Raw genomic sequence first — 24043 nt, 5'->3', positions numbered from 1 at the left:
GAAAGGCTGATAAAGCAAGTGGGATTCAGCTCAATAAGAATGCAAAATTTTCCAAAGTCAAGCAAAAAAAAAAAAAAGATTGGTGAGGCAGTGCTCACCTCAAAAACGTCTTGGGCTCTTTGGGTGGCATTGGCTGTGGTAGTGGTTTGCTGCTGTTGAACTCAATATCGTGGATGGGTGAGTTAGGACTGGGCTCCAGGCGGTTGGGATGTCCATTGCCCACCACTCCGCTAGATTCCAGAGCACTTAGATTGGGGACACTCACAAACCTGTTTGTTGATTTATCGTTCTTCTTCTTTTGCTGCATTAAAAATAACAAACATAAGGAAGGCTTCTTGCACCACAACCGATGAGGACATTGGCTAATTTAGAAGATTTATTGATGGCTGGTTTGGAGGTTTTTTTGAAGGAGAAGAATTTGGACAGATTGGGCTCTTTTTCCAGTCCTAGTTTTCTGTTTGCTTTGACGTGAACACCACAAATTTTCACAGCAAGATCGAATTTCTAATCAAAATTATTAAGTTCTTATGATTTAGTGTAATAATCAATGAGTATATCACATGAGTATATGATCTTTCAATATAACATTTTGGTTATATTGAAACATTGGTTCTATTTAAACGTTGGAGATTGACAATCTTGTGGAAAATTTCCTTTCAGTCTGTTAAACCTTTCATGTTTACTTAAATCTTTTCTTCATATCCATGAAACAGCTCTGCTATCAAATGCAACTACAGCAAATTTAAATGATAAAAAAATGGGTCTCTCCAACACATTTCACTCCATCACTGAGGTAATGGGTAACTGGACCATGAAACCTAGAAAAGCATCTACACTTCTTTCACAGCAATTACACCCTCTCAGTCAGCAAAGCATTATAGCAATACAGCTAAAGATAAAAATATTACTGTACAGGACTCCAGTTTCTTCCACAAAGAAAAGCCTGGCTGTGATGCTAATATAGCTGCCACTTCTAGACACCAGATGGCACAATTGAACATGTTTTTTTTTTTTTTTTTTTTTTACAATAATCCGTACTTCTCAAGATAGTATTTCAAGGAGCTCCAAATATTTAAGAAATCTATTTTTATGCCCCTATTTTACATTCCAGAACACATCATACAAAGGAGTCAGTGATCCTCTCTGTTTTTATGGATATTTTAATGCAGAAGGATGTTTCAAATAATTCTATCACTTTTCTATTAAATGGATGTCTGACAGGACATGGTGTGTTTTTTCTGACTTCTATCACATTTTTCATGTCCACAATAAAATACTGAAATTCAAAGTGCCTTATTTCCAAAAATAGAGGAGTTTTTGACATACCCAGAGCAATTTAAAAATCGTCGCTCAAAGATACAATGAATTATGTATTATTTGAATATATAATAAGTAATTTCTTTCAATTATCTATATGCAACCCTAACAAAGCAGCTAGGAGAAAAACCCCTTAAGGGCTTATTAGCTACATATATTTGAACTAAATAAAGTGAAAGACAAGTGGAATCTCATGTTGTTTCTATATAATATTTTCCAGCAGAATTCCACCTGAAACAGGACAGCTGTTCTATTCAAGGGTGGGCACGAGTCAGCTGGAGACAGACAGAGTCCTACTGTTTGTTTGCATCTTTTTCTCTTAGGCTCCCTGCTAGCTTTGATTTCAGTGCCTGACCACTCCAGGGTTGGCAGATTCAAATGATACTGATTGCAGGCACATACTCTTGGGTGTGTTTGTCAATACACAATTAAAATACCCTGACAATTTAACAGAAAGGTATAATAGAAATAAGCGGGTTTTAAGCATCACAGTGAATAACAATCAGTTACAAAGGATTCAACTAAGATTGTCAAATACATGTCTGCTGTAGTAGCTAAAGAAACAGAAAGTAAGAAATAGTTTGGTGAAAGTAACCAACTGTATGTAAAATTCACTTGCAAGACAATATATGCTGCAATCAAAAAGTGTGTTACACAAACTGTAGTTAAAACTTCACAAGTGGCTCACCTCTGGAAAAAGTATGTTATCCACATAAGTGCTTAGATAAAAACTATGAATTATATAATATTCTCTATAAAACAATCTGTGCTTCTGAAGCAGTCACATCTGGAGAGAGAAAACTCTGTGTATTGTTTCCATGAAATTCATGCAAAGTATTAAAAAACTTTAGATGTAAGGATGTAATACTATACTAAAAAGATCCATTGCAGAAATTAGAGAAGCTCTAACACATACTGCAATGGCTGTAATTTTGCATTAACATGCAAAGTCTGTAGTAACTCATAACTTCTTTTTTCTTACACAAAAAGAAAAGAGAATGAGATTTTCAGTTTCTTTGTAATTCATTCTCTAATAACACAGTATGTGCTTTGACAAAATAAATTAACATAGTCCACAACTCATGAAATGGAAGATCAGAATGTTCTTGCATACAGGACACTTCTAAAGTCTAAACATTTTAAGTGATAGAAGCATATTATAAAAATATGTGAATTATCACTATGGAAATCTGATGCTGAAGTACTTTTCCCAAACACTTCAGATTTCACATAAAACATAAGGTTATACACTAAATGGTTCCATTTTACATCTTTATAAATGGATGGTTTGGACAGACTTCCAACATTTTCAAACAACCATTGAAATTGTATTTGTAAGTCCTGGTATTGTCTCTAATGGGCCCAAACTAATTTCTTTTATGCAATTAGCATAATAATTAGACATCCATATAAGCTTGGGAGAGCTGCCGGGCTTGTGAAAATCATAGGAGAATATTTATGTTCTTCAGCAGTTTGTGCAGAAGTGCACATCAGATATGCTGATCTGATGTGAAACTGCAGTAAGGCTGGCTAAAAAACACAGCCTGATCTCAAATAATGGAGCCAAACCTCCTTTTAAATAACTTGAACCTGAACCTTGATCACTGAGGCTCTTGAGCATCTGAGCTGCTCGAGTTGTGCCCCTTAGGTTTTAGCCTCTGCTTCAGAACCTTCCCAACTTCTTCAGTCTCTACAGCTGGCACGAATCTCCTCCCCTTCCATGCAACTGAAATAACCCATGGGTTATCACAAGGAGGAAGGAAATGTCAGAGGACTCACTCCTGAAGTGATGAAAAGGAGCAGTATTTAGGTACTCTACCACAGTCTATTCACATTCCTACACAAGGAATGCTGCTGGCTTTTGAAGTCACAGAAAGGCTACTATGCCTGTGTGGACAGAAGCCTTCCCTGGCTGCTGTTCAGCAGGATGGAGAAAACTGGAAAAAGTTGCTACTGAAGTGCTTTCACTTGTATAGATGGCGACAATAACAGGCGGCTAGAGACTGACTTCAATCTCTTGCAGCCTCCGCTGTCTGTACTGGTTTGCCACTCCACTTCTCCAATCTTACTCTACGTCTTTCCCCCTTCAGACTCATTCCATGCCCTTCTCACATGCTTCTCCTTCCCCTTTTTACCTTTACTCCTTTCCTTTTACTGTCCTCTCTCCCTATCTTTTTAATGCCCTTCCACCCTGAGCGCTTCCCAAAAAGCACAAAGTGCCCTTGCACTTTCTGTAATAACCAAGAAAAATTACAAAAACTAAAAACCAGTCACTGCTCTCTGTTGCATGATACAGTTCTGCCCTTTATTGCCTGTCACTTTTCCATTTTAAATTTGCAGTTTTGTGATAAGAACTGTGTTTTAGGTCACACATATCAAGCAAACCAGGGCAACAGCATCAGTGGATCTCTCAACAACACAAAAGAAACAAACCTACATAAAAGTAAGTAGACAAATGGAAAACTATGTTCCTTGTTTTGAACATGTCTGATAACAGTGATTTATGTGTAGATGCAGGCACACACACATACACATTTCTTTTCTTTTTACTATATCTTTAGATTTCTTTTTCTTTACTTTAGCAATGAAGTCCATGGAACATACCTTCACCAATGGATTAATAACACCAACATTAGGGCTTGCATTAAACATTTTGTTGTAGTTAGTCTCCCTGTTTACTAGTTCCAGCTGATAGAACTTTTTGTCCTCCTAAAAAGAACAACAGATAGAAACTCCTTTTTATGCATTTTCAACCAGTTAGTGGCCAAATCTGCCTGTAAAATGTTCTCAAACAAATTTACGCTTACATTTTAAAACAAACTGGCAATTCTAAAAATTGCATTTCATGTTTATATTGTATTATATGGAATAATCTAAATAATTTCTATTTATGCAGTTCTATGGTCCTGAGAGTGAGCACAGGCTAAGGGATTATGTACTGCAAAAGACTCAATATAGTTAAATTCCTATCTTTAATCAATTTTGATTTCCTCATTTCTTCTTGCTCCTTAATTGGGATCTAATCAGACTAACCCAAGTCAGGGTGTTGTGCTCTGAATTTGGGAAGCTCAGTGGGTCAGGATCTTGGTCTTAGAAACCTCATAGAAGAAACTATTTCTTAATGCAATAATGTATCATGCTTGATTTTGGAAAACACTCCGTATCTAATTAGTTTTACTATTATGAGTCATTGAAACCAGAGGAATAATGTGTCAAAGAATATGAATAACATGCTAGCAGGATTGGTTTTCAAAATACACTTTAAATACTTAGAATCAGATTAACTTTTGTATTTGTCAAGATATTACACCAAGAGAGCATAGAAGTCTTACAATCAATTTCTTTATGAGTTGGTCCCGCTCTGCAATTAGGTCTTTCAGTTCTGAGATAAGCTGCAAGTCTTCTGGTCTTGATTCTCTGTTTTTATATTTTTCTTCCATTTCTTCTAAACTTTATAGAAAAGAAGAATATCCCCTTTAGCCTGATCCAGTGTTAAATGATGAGTGAATAGTCACATTTTTGATAAGTACAAAAGGGAGTTCAGGGAGTAAGAACAGAGGATGACTTTCTTACCACTGTGAAGGAAATTAATTTCTATGTTCTCCTTCCACTTTAGATAATTAAGAAACAAAACAAAACAAAAAAACCACAATAACTGTAACTTTTGCTCCAGCAACTAATAATCCAGGGAACATTCTAAAAACTTAACATCCTTCCTGTGCATGCACTACTGCATTTTTGAAAAGGGCCACTTGTAAGGGCACTTGTCAGGCTTAAAATAAGGCATTCAAAACCACAGCGTCTTCCTCAGCTCATGCAGAACATACTGGAACAGAAGATACTCAAGAACACTGAAGACTAACAGGTAACTAACTCCTCTCCACAAAAGATACTTAGTACCATTAGAGATGAAATAAAGGAATAAGCTGCAAAACAAAAGGAATAACACTCGGATATTAGGATATCTAATGTAATAACTGATAAACATTTGAGGAAAAGAAACGAAGAGGAAATTTGAAATGCCTGGTGGGAAAGCATTAAAGGAGAGAAGTGAAATAAGCCAACTGAGAGAGGAATTGTACAAGTAACTGCATAAATATCCCTTTTCCTTAAAGGAAAAAGTTTTGAAGACATGACAGTTTCAAATTATTATGTCTCCTTTAAACTAATACCATGCTCATGATGCTAAATATAGTTTCAAAGGAAAGTACTAAAATAAGTCTCTCACATATTCAGCCCTCACTTAGATTAGTGAACCAAGTATCAGAATAGATTCAGGAAATTTAACAAACTTAGTGAAAAAAGAAAAGAAATCCCAATCAAACGCTAAGAAAAAAAGAAAAGAAATCCCAATCAAACGCTAAGAAAAATCTATGAATTAAATTGAATCTACATCAAGTCAAGCTTAATTCCACAAGAATTAAACCAGCCATAAACACTTGGAAGTAGACATAATTTTTCATTTCAGACAAGTATTTTCTCTTCAATAGCAACTATGATGTTTTTACTTCGATTTGCAGATGAAAAAGCAGTTATTATTAAACTATATTGATAATTTAATAACCTTCAAATAACCTGTGCATATTCTGAGGAGATTATATAATGTATTTACATAAAACAATATGAATGAGAACAACATGATCGTTTTTACTTGCAGAGAAGGCATTTGACTCAGCAGAACAGAAATAGCCTCAGCTGATTTAATTTTTGTGCATACTTTTTATGCTAGGTTAAGCTATTGTACATAGATCCCTGGAGAATAGTACATAGTTCCACACAGCTGTCATTTTATTTTCAGATACTTCAGAGAACTCTTTTTTTTTTTTTCTGTTTCAAATTGATAATTTGTAATTTTAAGACTTTAGTTATAGAGCCTAATTAATAACACCCATTCTCAATTATTCCAAGACAAATTCTCCATTTCACAAACATTCATAAGGCCACGCTTTGGGTGAGGCTGAACCTGGGAACTGTTACTTGAGAAACAGCTGCATAAAACTTCTCTGGGTTGGTGTGTGTGTGGTTTTGGGTTTTGTTTTTTTGGTTTGGTTTTTTGTTTGTTTTGTTTTTGTTTGTTTGTTTTGGGTTTGGTTTTTAAAATTTGCTAGTTTTTCTACATAGTTTCTTCTTTGGACAGCTTCTTGCTTCAGTGTAAATAGAGAAATAACACACTGAAGGCCAGGTTAGGGTACCCTGGATGATGTTTGCTGATTTTAGGCAAGTGGCTGCTTCTTCAAAACTCTAAATTGAGCAAGAATGAGGAGCAGGAAACCAGCTAAATTCAGAAAATTACATGACACTGAGAAGCAAACAACTTAATGTGGAAAACATTAAGGGTAAACAGTTCCAAAACAGTTCTGGTGGCTGCTCATAGGCCTGTTTCTCATACAAGATAAATGCAGGAAAGAGGAGGTAGCTTACCTCTAATTACTGAATGGCAAGGTACCACATTTATTAGGGCATAGGAGTGTGCATGTGGACAATTACAAGGGGGTGAAAACTAGAATTTTATAACCATTTTATTTGAAGACAATTTCTGAGGGCTCATTATCCAGAAAAAGCTAGACGCATTTTGGCTTTACTGGCCATTTGTAACTGATAATAACTTAAAAAAGCTTTCTATCAAAAACTTAGAACCAATTTCTTCTCTCTGCCATGAATCTTCTGTGCTGCAAATACAAATCCCTTAGTGACAACTTTGTGCTCAATGTGCTATGAAACCTGAGCCAGAAACTGTGACCAAATGGGTAACACCACAGAGGTAGAGAATGAACGATGTGGAAGACAGGCAAACACTGGCTGGTGACACACTATGACATCACTTCTGCCACCATTAGGTGGTCTAATCCCTGGTGGCATTTTGATTCAGACAAACTCTTAAGCCTCCTGCTATCATTATGCTCATACAATCCATTTCAGACACTAATTTTCCTTATGCTACCAAACCTGAAAATGTTTGCATCACTCATGCTACAATCTGACTTCTTCTTAGTAGTAAATACTGTACTGTTTATAAACTTGTTGAAGAAATTCTTGTGTTCTCAAAAAAGATGTATTACAGTTTGAGAAAGAAACCATTTGAAATAAAGTTTTCTCCAGTTTTCTAGGAACTGCACAGATTTAATCTTACCTACCTGAAATTTTTTGGTCTCAAGCCCTTATTAATTTACCTCACTACATTCCCCTCAAGATTATAGAATTGTGCTGCCTAAAGAATGCAAGACTAGCCCCCAATACTTTATTGAGGTATCTGTACATCTGCTTATCTGCAGTATCTTCAGGAACCTATGGACACCCGAATAAACTATTCACTCAAATGCAGCTACATACAATTTTTTTAATGCAACAAAACTTACGAAATTTGTAAAGCTGAATTAATTTCCTTGAGCAGCTCTTGGGTCTTATTAAAATCTGCCAGCATGCTTTGTTTCTCTCTGATGTGATCTGCTGTCAAGACATCCAGCTCTGTCTCATGTTTCTTGCTTAAATCTTGCTCATGCATCCTGTTTAATTTAGTTTTTGTTAAAAAAAGAGTTATTCTAAAATCAGACTTTTTTGTTCATCATGATTTTCTGCCATGCTTCTAATGCTTTTTACATAATATCAGACAACACAGAAGGAATTACTGATTCATCAAAGCCTACTATTTACTCTTCTCCAATCTTCTAGCTTATTTCATGGAAAATGCATCTCCTTTAATGCTTTTTGAAATAAACAAACATAATGAATTTGAAAAATAACCCACCAAAAACCAACACTTGAGTGAACTGCTACTAAAATATGCCAAAATGTGTCACTGAAATGCCACTTAACTGCACAGCACAGTCACTAACTTTACAGTAAAGGGCATAGCTTTACTAAAGAAGACTTAATGATATGTAATATGATTTGATTAAGAGGATAAATTTAAAACTGCAAACGGCAATTTTTTAAAAGTAGAACCATAAGAGAAACAATACAGGTTCAAATTTGGAATAGAAAAATTCATACCTGATCTGTTGGTTGGATTCACTGTGTATTCTAAGAATTTCTTTCCCTTTAAACTCTAATTCCTTCGTCAATGCACTTATATTTTCATGAAGGTGCAGAATCTCTTTGTCCAGTTCAGCTATATGATGGTCTCGGTGTCTCAGTTCATCTTGTAGATCTGATATTCGGCATAAAAATTCTTTTTCCTATGATATAAGTAGCAGCACCAAAAAATATTTTAGATAGACTTGTCTCTCAGAGGTGATGCCTACAATACTTGATTTTGGGAGACAACAGCTGAGCAAAATTTTCAGCCAATAGAAATTTTTTTCAGTTTTTGATGCCGACAGAAATAATCAAAGCAAAGAGCTTTTTTATTGTGGAAAAGTATAAAGAAAGAAGAAATCAAAGTTAGGTAATAAATTATTTCCACTTGCAGGAAAAGTTAAAAATCCATGATTATCACTCCCTGTTAAAACTGGTGTAGTTTATCACATTTTCTTTTTGCCCACACATACAAGAAAAAAAAAAACTGGTATCACTAAGACCCAGGGCATTTCACTTTCTCTGCCTTGTCAGCATATGATCCAGAGAACCACTTTTTCTCTTACAGCCCCATTCAATAGGTGAAAATTGCTCAAGATATGTGCTCTGCACAAACAAAAACTGATTCAGAAGTTTCCTATCTTATAAATATATACAAAGGTCATAAATATCTTACAGCAGAATATGTGTTAAATAGTTTATGTTATATTTATATTGTGTCGAATAAATCAAGAAAAGTCTTGTTTTTTTGCAGAAGAAATTCTAATGAAGTCAATATCTGGAAAACTCAGCTGGAGCCTGTCCCAATGGCTTTGACAATGAGTCTCCTTGGTTTAGAAATGTCTGTAATGAAAACAACTTTTTCAGAGGTTTCTATTTCCATCTATTCCACTTCTTACAGTTTCACAATAATTAATGAGCATATAGTTTGCACACAGAAAATCGGCAGATATTCCAAAGTAGATTTGTGTATAATTGTATTATGTGCTTTCATGCCTCCTTCATGCCTCCACAAATACATCCTAGTACAGAAATTTCATAGAGCATCTTTAAGAGCAAACAATTAAAAATAACTATGTATCTCCCTATATAAAGACTACATTAAAGTTATAGGAAAAAGCTCAGGAAAAATTTACATCCACACATATAAATATTTCAAAAAGCAGCAAATCCTGATCAGAGCACTCCATCCCATTCAACCCTGATCCTGTGAACTGATGAGCATTCTAACACAGGAAACCTCAGTAACTGCTTTGCCCTCAGTACAACCAAAGCTTGTGTTTAGCAGATCATTATACTGAGGCAAAAAGTACACCCTGTTTGGTTGGATCCAACACCAGTTCTTGTAATTTAAACTTTTTTTTTTTTCTGACATCTCATCTAGGTGTCAGACTCTGGGCTTAAACAACACATGACTGAAATGATATCCCCCTAAATCCTGCATGACGGCACCATGTTTTTTCCTCTGGTGCTCACACTGTTAAACCAGCAAGGAATAGCTAAAAAAGGGCTCATCTTTGACTGTCTCTGTTTTTGTGTAAAGGCTATGTCCAACAAACCCTGTTTCCTCTGTTAATATACCTGTTATTAAATAACAATAAACATAAATAATAAATAAATCCTGTTAATATGTTTCTAAACTGACTCCTCCTCCTTGGTGCTGGAGTATCAGTAAATCAATCCTGAAAAGCCTATATAGGCAAATAAAGAGGTAATTTTCTGATCCTCTTATTTCCAGGAGTCTGGCTTTCAACAGAGCTTAAACTTTGAATGTTTAGCTACTAGCAGAAAAACTGATGGTGTATAAAATGAAAAACGAAAGATGAAAGGTGAATTAATCAGTTTGCTACTGAAAGCAAAGGTAGTTCATATAGGTTTTGGGGGTTTGGTGGGGTTTTTTTGTGCACCTTTTTCTTAAGTTTGAAGGAATTATTTGATTATAAGCAACCACTTCTTTTGCCGTATCTCTTAGGCTTCAAAGAGAAACAGCTTTTTCCTTCCTGCTGGCAGCTGAGGATGAGTACAATTTTACAAGAATAGGCACTTGCCTTCCATGGCAAGTCAAGGTGCTCCCAGATAGCTGCACAGTTCTGAGGGGAAACTACCGAACATGGGAGCCTTTTCTAGGCATTGAACGAGGTTTGTAGAAGGCAGAAAAAGCTAGGGAAAGAAGTTTAGGAAACTGGCAGGAACTCATTAGCTGCTGGTGTTGGGTGACTTTGAAGGATTACATGCTTGTTGTTTGTTCACAACTGTTCTTGCCTCCAGCAAAGGGAAAACTGAATATTGATCATGCCATTTTATAGCCAGTTGCCAGCCATGCCTCCTACCTGTCGCCTGCCGAGTTCTATGCTTCTTTCAAGCTCCATTTTGGCAGCCACCAGTTCTTGTTGATGGTTGTGCCTTAGCTGGTCAATTGCTGCTGCATGTTGGTGGTTGAGCTCTGAGCGCAAGGAAGCTGGTTACCGTGAACAAAAAGAAAAGTTTAATTTGGATGTGTTTACATTAATTAACAGCAACAGTCCAGCTCCATTTAATATTGTTGCTGACCTAAAACACGCTTTACATCAGCTAAGTAACTGTCTTGTATTTTATTCCTGCTGCTTTCTGAAAACATCAGTTCTCCATCAGGAACTTTGGTTGCTTACTCCTTTCAAGAGAGCGTTAAGGATGAGATATTTCAAAAGTGAAGAGTCTAAGCTTACCTGTTAAAGCCTACAGTGATTTTAAGAGGAACACTTAGGTCAACTCTGAATGACTCAGAGAGACACTATAGTGTTACAATACACACACGCATGTGCATGTGCATTTGCATGAGTAGAAATAATGGGTTTGGACCCCTTTTCCAATTTGAAAATAGTATACCTAACATAGCTTTTCCTTCATCCTCCAGCTCAAATCGTAGAGTCTGAAGTTCCTGTTCCATCTCCAATTTAAAGCCTTCCATGGCTTGTTTATGTGTTTCTTTCAGAGCATGAAGTTCTTCTGAGTGCTTCTGCTGTAAACGTTCTTCTAATTCCTATGAAATCAAAATTGACAAAATTTGCTCTACACCAACTTAGAGAATTTATAAAACATTACAAAATAAACAACTGGAAACAAAAAGCAGACATTGACATACTCTAGAAAAAAAAACCCACTAGTATTACTCATATTTTCTTATCCTCCTAACATTTTTTTTTCCAGTGGTTGATGGTTACCAAGATTACCTGTGCACAAAACCCATTTGGCTCACAGCTGGAAAAGAGAAAAAAATCAATCCATGGATATATCTACAATAGCAAGCAATGTAATAAGGCGCAGATTCATTGATGGGTCTAGTGTGCACACATTTGGGGACTTCTGCTCCCTAAGGACACCCATGTTTACACCCTATGGAATTGTATGAAGCACAATGTTCCTGGTACACATCTTCTGATCTTCTGGGCACATAGTGGGTACACTGATTGCAAAGGCATACTCTGGAGCTGAACTTAAAAAATTCCAATTTTAAAGCTGGTTTTGTCAATGTTTTAAAAAAAAAGTATCAAGGTTTTAAAAAAAAAAAGCATCTTGGCTGGAGCATGAAAATTATCTTCCAAGTCACAGAGCATAGCTAACACAATTTTTAACATAAGGAAAATATAAAATACATTTCAAAGGAGCCTACTGGCAGAAAAAAACATGCAAAATTAACTGTAATGGAAAATTCCTACTCAAAATCAAAACAAGAATATAATATTAAGGGTAACAATGTCAATGTACCATAAAGAAACGCATGTATTGATAATAATTTTAACATATATATATACACACCTCCTTATATACGTGCATATAAAGCAAGACATGAAACAATGCCAGTATTAGAAACTATTTTCAATATGTCTTTTTCAGATTTAACTGGACAACAGTATTACTGCAATACATCAGCTGAAAAGTAAACTTAGTAGTTTCTTTACTAATTCCAACTGCGTACGTAAAATGTTAAAATGGCAATATTCTCTACAGAATTTGGAATAACCATATGAACATGCCTTTTGTTCTTGCTCTTTTGTTTCTTCCATGTTTTGAAAGGCAAGAATATGGGCTTCCTGAAGTGACTTATGCCTTTGCTGATGCTCTTCTTCTAATTCCTGGATCTCCTGAGTCAGTCTCTGTCGCTCCTGACTGAACTGGGCTTGTAGCTGTTGCAAAGAACTCTGTGACTGGGAAAGCTGCATCTCCAGATTCTGCTTCAGTAAGGAGATCTAACCCACAACAGAACAGCAAACATTCATTAGTCATTAATACTAACATCAGCTGTAAAGAAGACATTCAGTAGAAGAAAACATTTGAAATTTTAGAGCCAGAGCATTAGTTAAAAGACAGACAAGCAATGTCATCCATCTACTGAATTTGTTGTTAATGTTCTGTGATATACAATCAGAGATATAATGATATTTTAATGATTTTGTAAGGGTTATCATATTGGTTAGTTCATACTGCAGCACCACCTGTAACACAATTTTTAATGGCCAAATTATCAAAAATTACTTAGGTTTTATATAAAAGATCAATAAAAATGACACTATCAAGGTCTGAAATCAAATACTTGCTTGTTAATCTGCTCTTCAGGGGAACGCCCGTTCTGCAAGAATAATCTTGCACTTGGAATAAGGGAGGACAGCCTGCGACATCTACAATGATTTTTGTATCTTTTTGTATGCTATGGTCCTACGTTACTAGCGGTTTTCTTATTTAGAAAGAAATGGTACCACTCAGCATCCCAAATAAAAAGTAACACCTGATGGATTTCCCATCACACTTTTTAGCTAGTTCAGTAGGGCTATGAGAGTGATTTTTATGCTTGTTTCCAAGATCTAAACAATCAGAGTCACAACTCATTTTCTTAGAAACACCTGATTTTACAAACGATGCTTTTCATCCAGTAAGCATTATAGTATACTATATTCCTTTTTTAGTCCCATTTTCCTTTTATAATAATATTACACTTTCTTCTCCATATCAGGCAGCATCTTTTCAGACTGAAAGTACTAAACCTGTATTCCCTTTAAAGCCAAACATGAGCTATACTCTTCAATTCTGGAAATAAGAGTTAACCAAAAGAGAATTTTGCTACAGTAACTCAAATGAAGGAAAATAAAATTGCCACGTAACAAAGAATTTGAATCAGTAAGGATACTTTTCAAGCCTCAGAGTATTACATCATATGGAATTATAAATGAAAGTCTGATAGTGTCATTTGATTCAGCATATCTTAAAATTAATTATATCAAATTTGTAACGACATTGCACATCAAGTTATTGAGTTAGAGAACATTAAATCCACCACTTAGCAGGAAATTATTAGCAGCATACCAAGTACAACTTGTAGCATAAACATTGCTGCCGAACATGTGGGTTAAATTTCTTTTTCAGAAGAACACAGCTTAAGCAGATTTGAAAGAAAAAAGCTACAGAAACAAAAATTAGCAGTAAAACAAAAGAAAACAAAAATCAAAGTAATTTAAATGAAATAAGCACAGCTTGTCGTATTTCAGATTCACCAGGTCTTTGTGTCTGGGCATAAAGACCTTTAACATACACTGTATTGTCTTGTACTTCAGATACCTTTGAAAGAGATTAGCTACAATTAAAGGAGGGTAGGGAAGGCCTACACTACCTTCTGCAAAATTTTTTACTAAATACATTAAATATGAATTTCACATAAAAATTATACAGACCAAATTTTGTCTGATCTCCGGTTCTGCTTCCAGAAAGGGCCAACCAGGTTTACCCGAGGAAAAAAAGGCCAAGCATAAATGTAGGGATCTTGACTCTGTAGTCTACCTCGAACTAGAAATCTTTCTAAAACCAGAAGAGGTATTTTGGAGCAGATTTATAGAAGAAATAATAACAACTATTATCTGACCCCATAAAAGCTTTTAGTATCCACAATATCCTGTGTCAAGTTCCATGTAGACATGCCAATTTGACATGATGATCTTCAACACTTGTAATGGAAAGGAGTCAAAAGAAGTTCCCTTTTAATTTGCTGTATCCTACTCATGTTTCTACAGCTCTCCATCATTTCCCTCCTTATACCCTTTTCCATACTGAATTGCTTTGGCCAAGTGAGTTGCTCCTTGTATGGACATTATTTCATATCTATGATCACATTTCTCCTACTTTTACCTCTTTTCTATTATTTCTTTTTTAAGACTAGGAGACCAAAATAGCACAAGTTATTTGAAATGAGAGTAAATTCTGTTTTTATGTAGTGATTGATACAGTTTTACATGTTATGTTCTGTTTCTCTCCTATATTACTAAAGTTTTATTTGCTTTTGAGACTCCTACTGAACACTGAGGTGACATTTTCATATAATTATATATCATAGTCCCCAAACCTACTTTCTAGTTGTAACAGGTCAAGGTAAGGCTCATTATTTTACAGAAAGAGTTACAAATTTTTTTTGCCTTGTGGATCATTTTGCATTTATCTACGCTGCATTTCATCTGCCATTTTATTGCTAAGTCCCTTGGTGTTAGACAGTTATTCTATTCTGAATAAGCTTTTACAAGTTGCAAAGTTTCCTACCTTACTCATTTCTCAACAATCTGTAATAGAAAATATTTTGAGCATCAGTCTAACTCTACTGATAATCTACCTTCACTGTGGTAACATTTAATATATATATATATATAACATATATATATGGTATTTTTTCTCTTCACCCCTATAAACTCACTCCACAGAAGTGGTGTGAGTGTTCATGTACTGTGAGTGTTTGCACCATACACCTGCCAGCAGAGTCAGTTCTGAATTTTCATATATGCATAATCTTCTTGTACTGCAATGTGCTATTGTCTTCCTTCTCCAGAAAAAAATAAGCTATTTTACCTAAACTTTCCTTTGGTCTACTCACATCCCCATCTACTCTAATTCACCTCATGTTCACTACTGGGCCCTTCTCTCCTTCCCACCTTTCTGTAACCTCATACTTATCTGGTCCTTCTCTTCATCTGTAAGCCCATTCTTACTTGTCCCTTTGACAATGTTTCTATCCCTTAGGTTTCTCAGGATATAATCCTGTCCTGCTCACCCTGGCCACCAGTGTGAATAATTCTAGGGGAAGTCCTGCCCAGTCCTGCAGAACCTCAAGGAAATTAATGATCACACTCTAACAAGCCTTTCATGATAACAGTCGAATGGAGTCAACCACAGTAACACAGGCAATTTTTTATTAAAATGACAAGAAAAAATGTCTTTTTGGCTTGAAGTTAAATCTATCTCTCACTAAAGTTCCTACTCCAAATTCTGACAATTATCAATATATAATTTATAAATATGTTGAGCATGGGTCAAGGGCAAAATGATTTTGTTTTCTATTCTGTCTTGGAAAGGCAGAAAACATTTAAACTGAGATGACTAAGAGAAATCTGACATCTGGGCAGGAAGCCATCTTCGAAGAGATCAGGAATAAGAAAGAGCAGTTCATCCTTCCACCAGATTAAAGTGACTGCAAAACTATAGCCTGAAATGAGTCAATGTCTGGAAATGTCTATTTGCATCAATACACTATACAGAAAATAAAGGACAATGAGGATTAAATGATTCTAGCAAGCAAGTCAGATTAATTCACCCTTCTAATAATTTGTTTTGATGTTGAAAAGTACAAAAAAGTTTAAAATATCAGTCTTTTTAGAAGACCATGTGATTTTAAATATTATTTTGATTATTCAGTGCATAGACTGATATCCTTAAGAGCATGTTTTAAGAACATTAGTGCCTCTTTTTGTATGTCTTTGGACTACCCTTTCTGCACATCACTGTACTGAGGATTTAAAATAAAAGAGCTCTAAACACTATTCTCTGAACTTCCAATACTTTTGTCCTAGGTTTTCAGCACATTAAAAACATCAGTGAGAATTTAAAAAACAAATTAATTGAAAGAATAGTTTTGCTACACTTATGACTTACATTGCAAAACTGCAAATTATAATAGAGCATCAATCCCATGCTTTGTAAAAAGCTCTGCAACACATGTCTGCACTGCCCACAAGCTTGCTTGCGTTAACAATGACATGAAAATGCTGCTCGTGTTATGACCACGTACACAGTGTTTGATGCCAGTGACACACACACAGTCACACAGATGAGGGGGATGCACCACACAAGCTGTTGATAGCAGCACAAGTTCTCGTCTCAAATATTATCATGTTTCCCATTTCATGGGCTTAAGCTGTAAAGCAGTACTGCAGGATATGCAGGCTGATTAGTGCAAGCATGCCCTGTTCACAAGCTGTAAGTGCAAATCACTTACATTGCTGATAGATTTATGCAAAGCTTCACCGAGACAGTGCCGCTATGAAGGAAAGATCACAGGAATAAAGGGAAACATTCAGAAATCAACTAAGTAAAAGAAAAAGGGATAAGGAAGGAAGGGTAAACACAGAACATTAATTATAATTTGATCAGAGAAAAATAAGTTGAAAGCCATCTGGAAAAAATATGAATATGTTTGACTTGGTCTATAAGCTACTGAACACAGAACAGAATGATGTGGTTTACCATGTTATGTTTCTGACACACAGTATAGCATTCTCTCTTTAACATAATGTTACTATATAGACATATATTACACAGCTGAACACTTTTGAAGTTATCCACTTGTTTTCTCTTCTCCTTTATGGCAAAACAATTTTAGGAAAAATCATTAAGTACATGAACAGACACTATATAAGGGCACAATCAACAATCAGCTGTGTGTCTTAAATATCAAAAGCATATTAAAGATCAAATTTCACTGCTAAAGGGCAGAAAATGAGTTTAGTCTTTAATCAAGACATTTCTATTAAAATACTTATTTTATCTTTCTTAAAATTCAGAACCAAATGGGTACATAGAAGACTATTCCTGAAAGTCTCTAGCAATAAAATGATTTAATGTACCACTTGCACTAGCGGCGATTACTAATGAAAAGCAAAAAATCCTAACATATTGTCAAGTAAATGTTCTATGAAATATTATTGATCATACAAATAATACACATAATTCATATGTATATAAAAATGCCTGTGTGTTTATATATATGAATCATGTAGATAAGCACACACACATGCACAGAATAGAGTCATCAGAAATTAAGTGAGAGCAATTTCAAATTCAGCTTGACCACTTTCCCCTTTTGCCACAGGTCACTCAAGAAGATGGCTTTCTCCGGGAGACAGCAGGCATTTTGACACCAGCCTGAAAGCCTACAGGTGGAAAATATTAGATAACACTTTGCCAAAATACAGAAAGAAATTGTTATTCAGTCTCAGGAATCTAAAAAAAGGCACAACATAAAAATACATCATTGTGAAATATCCAAAATGAACTTATTAAAATTGTAAAAGAGTTATAAACATTAATTTTCTATGCAAGAGTGGAACACTAGGAGGCATCATACTCCAGCAGACAAGGCAAGAGACCAGCATCTAACAGCTCCGATTCCAACACTGGACTTTGACACTGGTGGTCTGAACAAATCCACCCCATTTTTCTGTGCTTCCTTTCCCATCTGTTTGGTTTGTTTAGGGGGGAAGCTGTTATGAGCAGGAATGATCTCCTGCTAAATAAATGTTCTCTTTCTACAACATTTGGGACCTCATACTGGTGGATGTATCTATGCAGCATTGTGGTACAAGTAAGAAATACTTAGATTTTACACTTGAAACAGAAAAATTCTCATTGTACTACACTGGAGAGAAGTTCCAAGTAAAAACAGAATGATATATAGGCTAGTCAATTGGAATGGGGGCTCATTCCAGCAAAACATGTAGCAATTTAATCAGATGCAGCTCCATATTCAAAAATATGCAGAATACATACAGAATGCAGAACTCCAAAATAACACTGATTTAAGTGTTTTTAAGAAATATCATAAAAATTCCAGACATCCTTATGAGTACTTCCATAGCAAGGTCCATCCATGTTCTGAAGAAAAAAAATGTTAAGAAGCAAAAAGAATGCAGGCATAATTATTACTGTCTGTATGTCTATGATGGGGAAAAATGATGATTAAAAAGCAAGGAAGAAGGTGGGTTAAATCACTCTATTTCTACAGGTTGGAATTCAATATTTCATTTGTGATATTACTGTGGTATAAGAAACCTTTGCTCAATTCTCTTTGAAATCTGTGGGGTGTACAAGTGAATTAATTTACTTTTGAAAGTACAGAAACTTCTGAAAACACATCTCTACTTGGTATATATGTATTAACTAACCTGATTTCACTTGATTTTGCTGTCTCATTTTTCAGTAGAAGTATTATCTTCTCCACCCTCAGCATATGCAAAGCTAAGCCTCAGATGTAACCAAGAGAGCTTCATCATGACCAGAGGAACAGTAGAGATGCAACAGAGAATAGAATCTGCATCTTTATATGCAGCGTCTTTAGAATCCACTGATCATTGCAGGCTACTCAGCAGGACTGAAAGAATTTGCAAGCAATATATGGAACAAGACTGGAATTCCAAGTTCTCTTTCAATACCTCTCCCAGAAGAGCTGAGTTTTCAGTTTAGCTGGGCAAATGTGTATTGCAGTAAAGAACAGATTTAGTGATTTGAAACTTTCAAGCTTTATGTTTGCCTATTGTGATGAACAGTTGTTTGCATTCCCATCACAGCTGTCACAGGGGCCATTTTTGGTGATGAAATGATGTCATTTTCCTCAAGAAGGACATTTACTGCACCAGTGACATCTTCACATTTTCATTCAGTTATCTACTTTCCTGCAGGATGTTAACTTCTTGAATGCATAGAAATTCTCCTTTTTTATGGTTTCTCTGAACTAAAAATTACTTTCCACCAGATTAGAGGCTTGATACTTAATTTCAGCATCAGTCTTCATATCACCCAAAGATCAGTTATGTAACACTTTTCCTCACTGACATTTCAGTGTCACAGTCTGACTTAACTATATGGTTTACTGAATTTTCAAAACACTGCTGGCAAACAGGAATTCTTGTGTAAAACCCAAGATCCTAAGTGTGAAAGTTCCTCCTTTATCTGTTTTGTCAAAGCAGATCTAGATTGCTACACTGTCTGCTTCATTTTAAGAATGACCTCCCAGAGATGCTGCTTACCTTTCTGAAGAACAAATCCTATGTGCACCCATCAGACATTAGTAAAGGAAATGAGTTTCTGAAGTGCCTAGCACAGAAGCCAGAGGGACCTTTGGCATAAGCCCATTTTATCCAGCTAATAATGGCAACAACAACCCTAAAACTCTCCCTCAAGATAGGTCTTTGAAGAGAAGGACTCATTTGTCAGCAGATGTACAGTCTCTGGCTGTGCAGTGCTTACGTGGCAGATGACTCCGCAGAGATTTGGAAAGCAGCTGTTTGCTACTACAACATTTTGTACTTGGCTCGAGGCTTGTGATATGCTAGGAACTGGAGAGCTACATCAAAGTTTGCCCTCTCTGACTGCTAAGAAAAAGCAGCATCTAGAGCCCTTTCCATATCTCGAAACTCAAGTTTTCTGATGAGGAAAATTAAGTATATATAAAGATTTCTGAAATCTTTAATAATCTCTGGGATCTAATTGGTCCTGATTTCCTCCTGGTTTTGGAGCAACCCCAAAGGGAAAGTGTTATCTCCAGGAAGCCAGAGGGTGGGAAACTTACCCTGTTGCTTCAAAAAGATGGAGTTTTTCTCTTTTCCAGTTCTAGGAACATGTCAAACTTCTAGGCAAAATCATAGAATGGCATGGGTTGGCCTAGGTATTTTGCAGATTTGTACCTGTTTGGATTTTAGAATATACTCTTTTAATCCAACAAACTGCAGATTTAACAGGCAGGGGAAAAACAAATGCATTGGAATGTCCTGATAATTTTTAAAGGTTTTGGAAAGTGACTAGAGCTTTCTTCATTTATTTGTCATAATGCTATCAGGATCTTCAAGATTATATACACACCTTGACTAACTTTTCCTGGAGCACAGAAGTATCATTGCCCTAAATCTAGAATTTTTATAATCTGCTGAATCTTAAAGAAATTTTGCCCCACCTGACAAGTTCTCTCTCATTCCTTCCAGGGTCTGCTGTTTTCATTGGTTTTGAACCAAAAGCTACTTACACAAGTACAGAGCAAAGAGGCTAAGGGAAGTGTTCTAAAACCAGATGCTTGCCAAAGTCTTAACCTTACACTTAAGGGAAAAACATATATAAATATAGGTTAAAATTTTGTTTTGGGGATGTATTACTGTTGGATTTGGCTTAGATTTCTATTTACCAGTTTTGGAAGTGCGAACATCTGAATCTCAAACTTTTTACTCACGCACAATACTAAGAACTTCACGCTCTTTTCATCCACTGACAAACAGAATTAAAAGCCTTCCCATCTCCTCCAGAATTACTGCCAAACAAAAACTCATGACATTAAATTTCAATTAGAAGTTTAAGATCAGGTACATAGGTTTATTTGAATATGAAAATAGCAACTTCAAACATTCGCCTAGATATATTTTGTAACTGAATTAAACACAACACCCTGGGAGAAAAAAAATTAAGACGGAACCAAAAAAGAGATGAAAAAGTCCAGCAAGACATTTATAGTAAAACAGAGAACAAATTCACACTTTTTAGTATTCCTATTGCATCCTACTGAAAACCCTGATTTGTTCCATTGCTTTTATTTGCCTGTTTTGCTGAGGAGCTCTTAATTGCAAACAATCTTTAAGGAATTTCCTCTGTTACATTCAGAATCTTTCAAACAAAGTAAAATAATGACAAAGGTGCAGTCTGGGCTGAACGGGCTCACCAAAACCAAAGGCTTGTAACAAACAGCTGAACGTTTAGTCATTTGTTTTCATGTCCAGGCTTCAGACAACACTACAATGACCGAGGTGGACAGAACAAATGCACCAACTCATCATCAGGATCACATCTCTGCAGTGAATAGGGGGCCCAGAACAAGAGGGACTCCTTATCGAGAAGTAGAAAGTCACAAAACCAGGGGAAGCACTCTCAGTAGTTCACCCTCTGAGGGCTGCAGCAAGTCTGGACTATGAGATTACCCACCTGCTCATGTGAGGCAGTTTCTGACCTGTTTAAAGCATAGGTCTCTCACTTGGAATACAGGAGCACCAATTCTTCTGAACCAATGGTGAGTGGCAGGATTCACCCAGACAATGGATCTAGGCAGAAACTCCCAAATCTCCCCTAGTTCTCTGTGAGGCCTGCACGAGTTACAGCACAGTCCCATTAAGACCACAATTTTAGGAGCTGTACTAACCTGTCAAAGTTTTCAATAGTCAAAGAAAGCAAGCTGCTTTGGAAAAACAGGTATCTACAGATTGAAGGAAAACCATAAAACATTACCCTGAACTGCATTCCAGGGTGCCCTCTTTTCTTTCCTCCCTCCTTGGTATGACTTTTCTTTTTATTCTTTTGTATTTCCACATTTTAGATTTTTAAGTGCTTTTTAAACCCTGCCCAACATCTCTTACCATCCACTAGATGTCATGGTAGCCTTACTAGTATTATTGAATACAAGACTTGCCAAAGCAAATTAAGAGAGAGTTATTTTAAATTTACCTCCACCCTCTTTCTGACAGACAAGCCTTTAGACAGGGTGTTCAGGACAATATCAAGTGACAGGGACCTGAGTAAAATGATTCTGTGCTGAAAGTTTATCTCCCTTCTTTCTGAAAACTGATACAAGGTTTTTCTAGTGCAGGTTATTTCTTGTAGAAATTTCCAGCATCCATTTGACAGCAAATCATCTAATGCAAGGATTACCCAGGCTGTGGAACAGGCCAGTAATCCTTGTGCTGGGAAAAGAAAGTTTCTTGATTTTGCTAATGTGGATGCACATCAGCTCTGCAATAAGCACCTCTACACGGGCAAGTAAGGATGGAGCAGTAACTGCCTCTGGATGAAGCCTGATGAAAAGCCATTTATAGATGTGCACAGGAGCTCAGGCACTTTTCTCAGCACTTCATGAACAGCAGAATACTCAGGATTTTTAGACCAGTAGGTTAAGAATGAGTTTGTCATTTTCTAAAAACTACAATCTGAGTAGTAACTACATCAGAAGTAAGTATTAACATTTTGATACAAGTCAAAGTTTCTCCTATTTACCTTGACAGTTTAAAAAGGAGCATGCCATCACAGAAACAAACTTTAAAGAGGAAATCTCAACACATTTTTTCAAAAAAGGAGTCTTTGCAATAGGAAAAGCAAACAACAGATACCGAAATGTATGTAGCATACTTTTGTCCATTCTTGCTGTACTACTTCTGGTATTTCCATTAATAGAAGACGTATTTTTGGCATGAAAAGTGGACATAAGAATGAAGAATGTCACACATGCTTGGCCATGTATGAAGCTATTTAGGAATGGAAAAGCTACATATGGGAAAAAATAATGACAAAAAACATTTACTTTACTGAAACATGTTACTGGAAAGTAAGGAAGATGGGAGAATCAGTATTTGCTCAAATATAGAAAAGCCCATCCACAGAGAGAACCATTCATTCAGTTTAATAAAAAAAAAAAAAAAAGTATAACAAGAAGAAACATATAAGAAAAATACAAATCTTAACCTGCATGTTTCAGTGCCCAGAACTGAAGGCTGCACAAGACAGGCAAACAAGGGAACATGCTCATGCTTTCAAAAAAACCCTGAAAATTCCAGCTATTTTGGCCCTGGCTGAAGTTTTCTCGGCAGTAAAATGCTTTTAAGAAAAGCATTAAAACCTCATTACAGAGCTAAGAGGAATGGAAAGAAGCTGGCATATCTGAATTCACTGTATATTTCATTATGAAACTCTCGAATGGATTGACGTAGAAATACTTGGTGCAATTTACAGGGAAAAAAGGGAAAAGCACTTTCTTTTTCATCTTCTAGAATGATTTCTCATATCAGAGATAAAAACTACACATTTGGTCTCTAGACAATGATCTAGTTAAACCATCAACCACATTTAAGTGTTGATGGTGCTCTGCAACCGGCAAGAAGATATTTAAGCACTTCATCAACTGAGTAGCATTTTATCTCAAGAAAATTTTTTTATTCCTAACAAAGCCATACTGTTAGAATAACAATAATCCTACATGCATTCTGTGATGGATCACTTAGCACTACTGATAAGAAATCAAAACTATTACCTAGCTTCATGCAAGAGCTAGATTGCACCTATCAAATGTGCAACAAATAGAAGTGGCAGAAATTTGTAGATCAGAATAACATAATTTGAAAAACTCAAATCAGCTTAGTACAATTTATGGGCACCATTTTTTTATATTTGAACTGTTTGGTTTGGGGTTTTTTAATTAACATTTATATCTGTGTCAGTTCATTCAGTTTTCCAGCACCAGCCAGCAGCATTCCCAGGTGGGCATGCTCTATGTTGTATTTTTCTACAGTTTAGGCAACTATATTTAAACCTGTTTTTTTCAGTCCTTCAGCCCTGTATGATTACATAACCATTCCCATACTTCAAGTTAGGCCATACACTTCCTTGCAGCTTGTTTTTAAATCAAATCAGAGATGCATCAATACATGTTAGAAAATTGCACGTCTATTGATGAGCATTAAATTTCTGAATTCAACCTTTATGAACTGAAATTATACCACTAAGAGGTGAACCTCTAGACACTTTCTCAACATAAAGAACACACATTGTTGTGTCCACATTTGTTGTCAAATCAGCATTTACAAATTATTTAGCAGAGACCCTGATCCTATATTGTTTTGATACA

At 35.8% G+C, this 24043-nt stretch overlaps 1 protein-coding gene across 8 annotated transcripts in view; it reads right to left on the bottom strand.

The window, feature by feature from the left end:
• The window catches only part of FAM184A (family with sequence similarity 184 member A), a 74761-nt gene that overhangs the window by 3291 nt on the left and 47427 nt on the right, over window positions 1-24043 (bottom strand). The window contains exons 10-18 of one of the 8 annotated variants that reach the window (XM_066179326.1): window positions 16616-16657; window positions 12345-12557; window positions 11197-11350; window positions 10662-10789; window positions 8308-8492; window positions 7674-7820; window positions 4650-4767; window positions 3922-4026; window positions 99-301 (exon numbers count right to left, since the gene is read on the bottom strand). In XM_066179326.1, the coding sequence (XP_066035423.1) occupies window positions 99-301; window positions 3922-4026; window positions 4650-4767; window positions 7674-7820; window positions 8308-8492; window positions 10662-10789; window positions 11197-11350; window positions 12345-12557; window positions 16616-16657 (1295 nt within the window). Of the gene's footprint in view, window positions 1-98; window positions 302-3921; window positions 4027-4649; window positions 4768-7673; window positions 7821-8307; window positions 8493-10661; window positions 10790-11196; window positions 11351-12344; window positions 12558-16615; window positions 16658-24043 lie in introns of those variants that run through there. The other 7 variants (XM_066179328.1, XM_066179327.1, XM_066179329.1 and 4 more) reach the window with 7 other exon arrangements.

The sequence above is a fragment of the Chamaea fasciata genome, unplaced genomic scaffold (assembly GCF_029207755.1).
Source record: "Chamaea fasciata isolate MVZ Bird 193981 ecotype frontalis unplaced genomic scaffold, bChaFas1.0.hap1 SCAF_3, whole genome shotgun sequence".
NCBI lineage: Eukaryota > Metazoa > Chordata > Aves > Passeriformes > Sylviidae > Chamaea > Chamaea fasciata.
The sequence above is the reverse complement of the archived record's forward strand: the minus strand, read 5'-3'. Positions and strand labels throughout refer to the sequence as shown.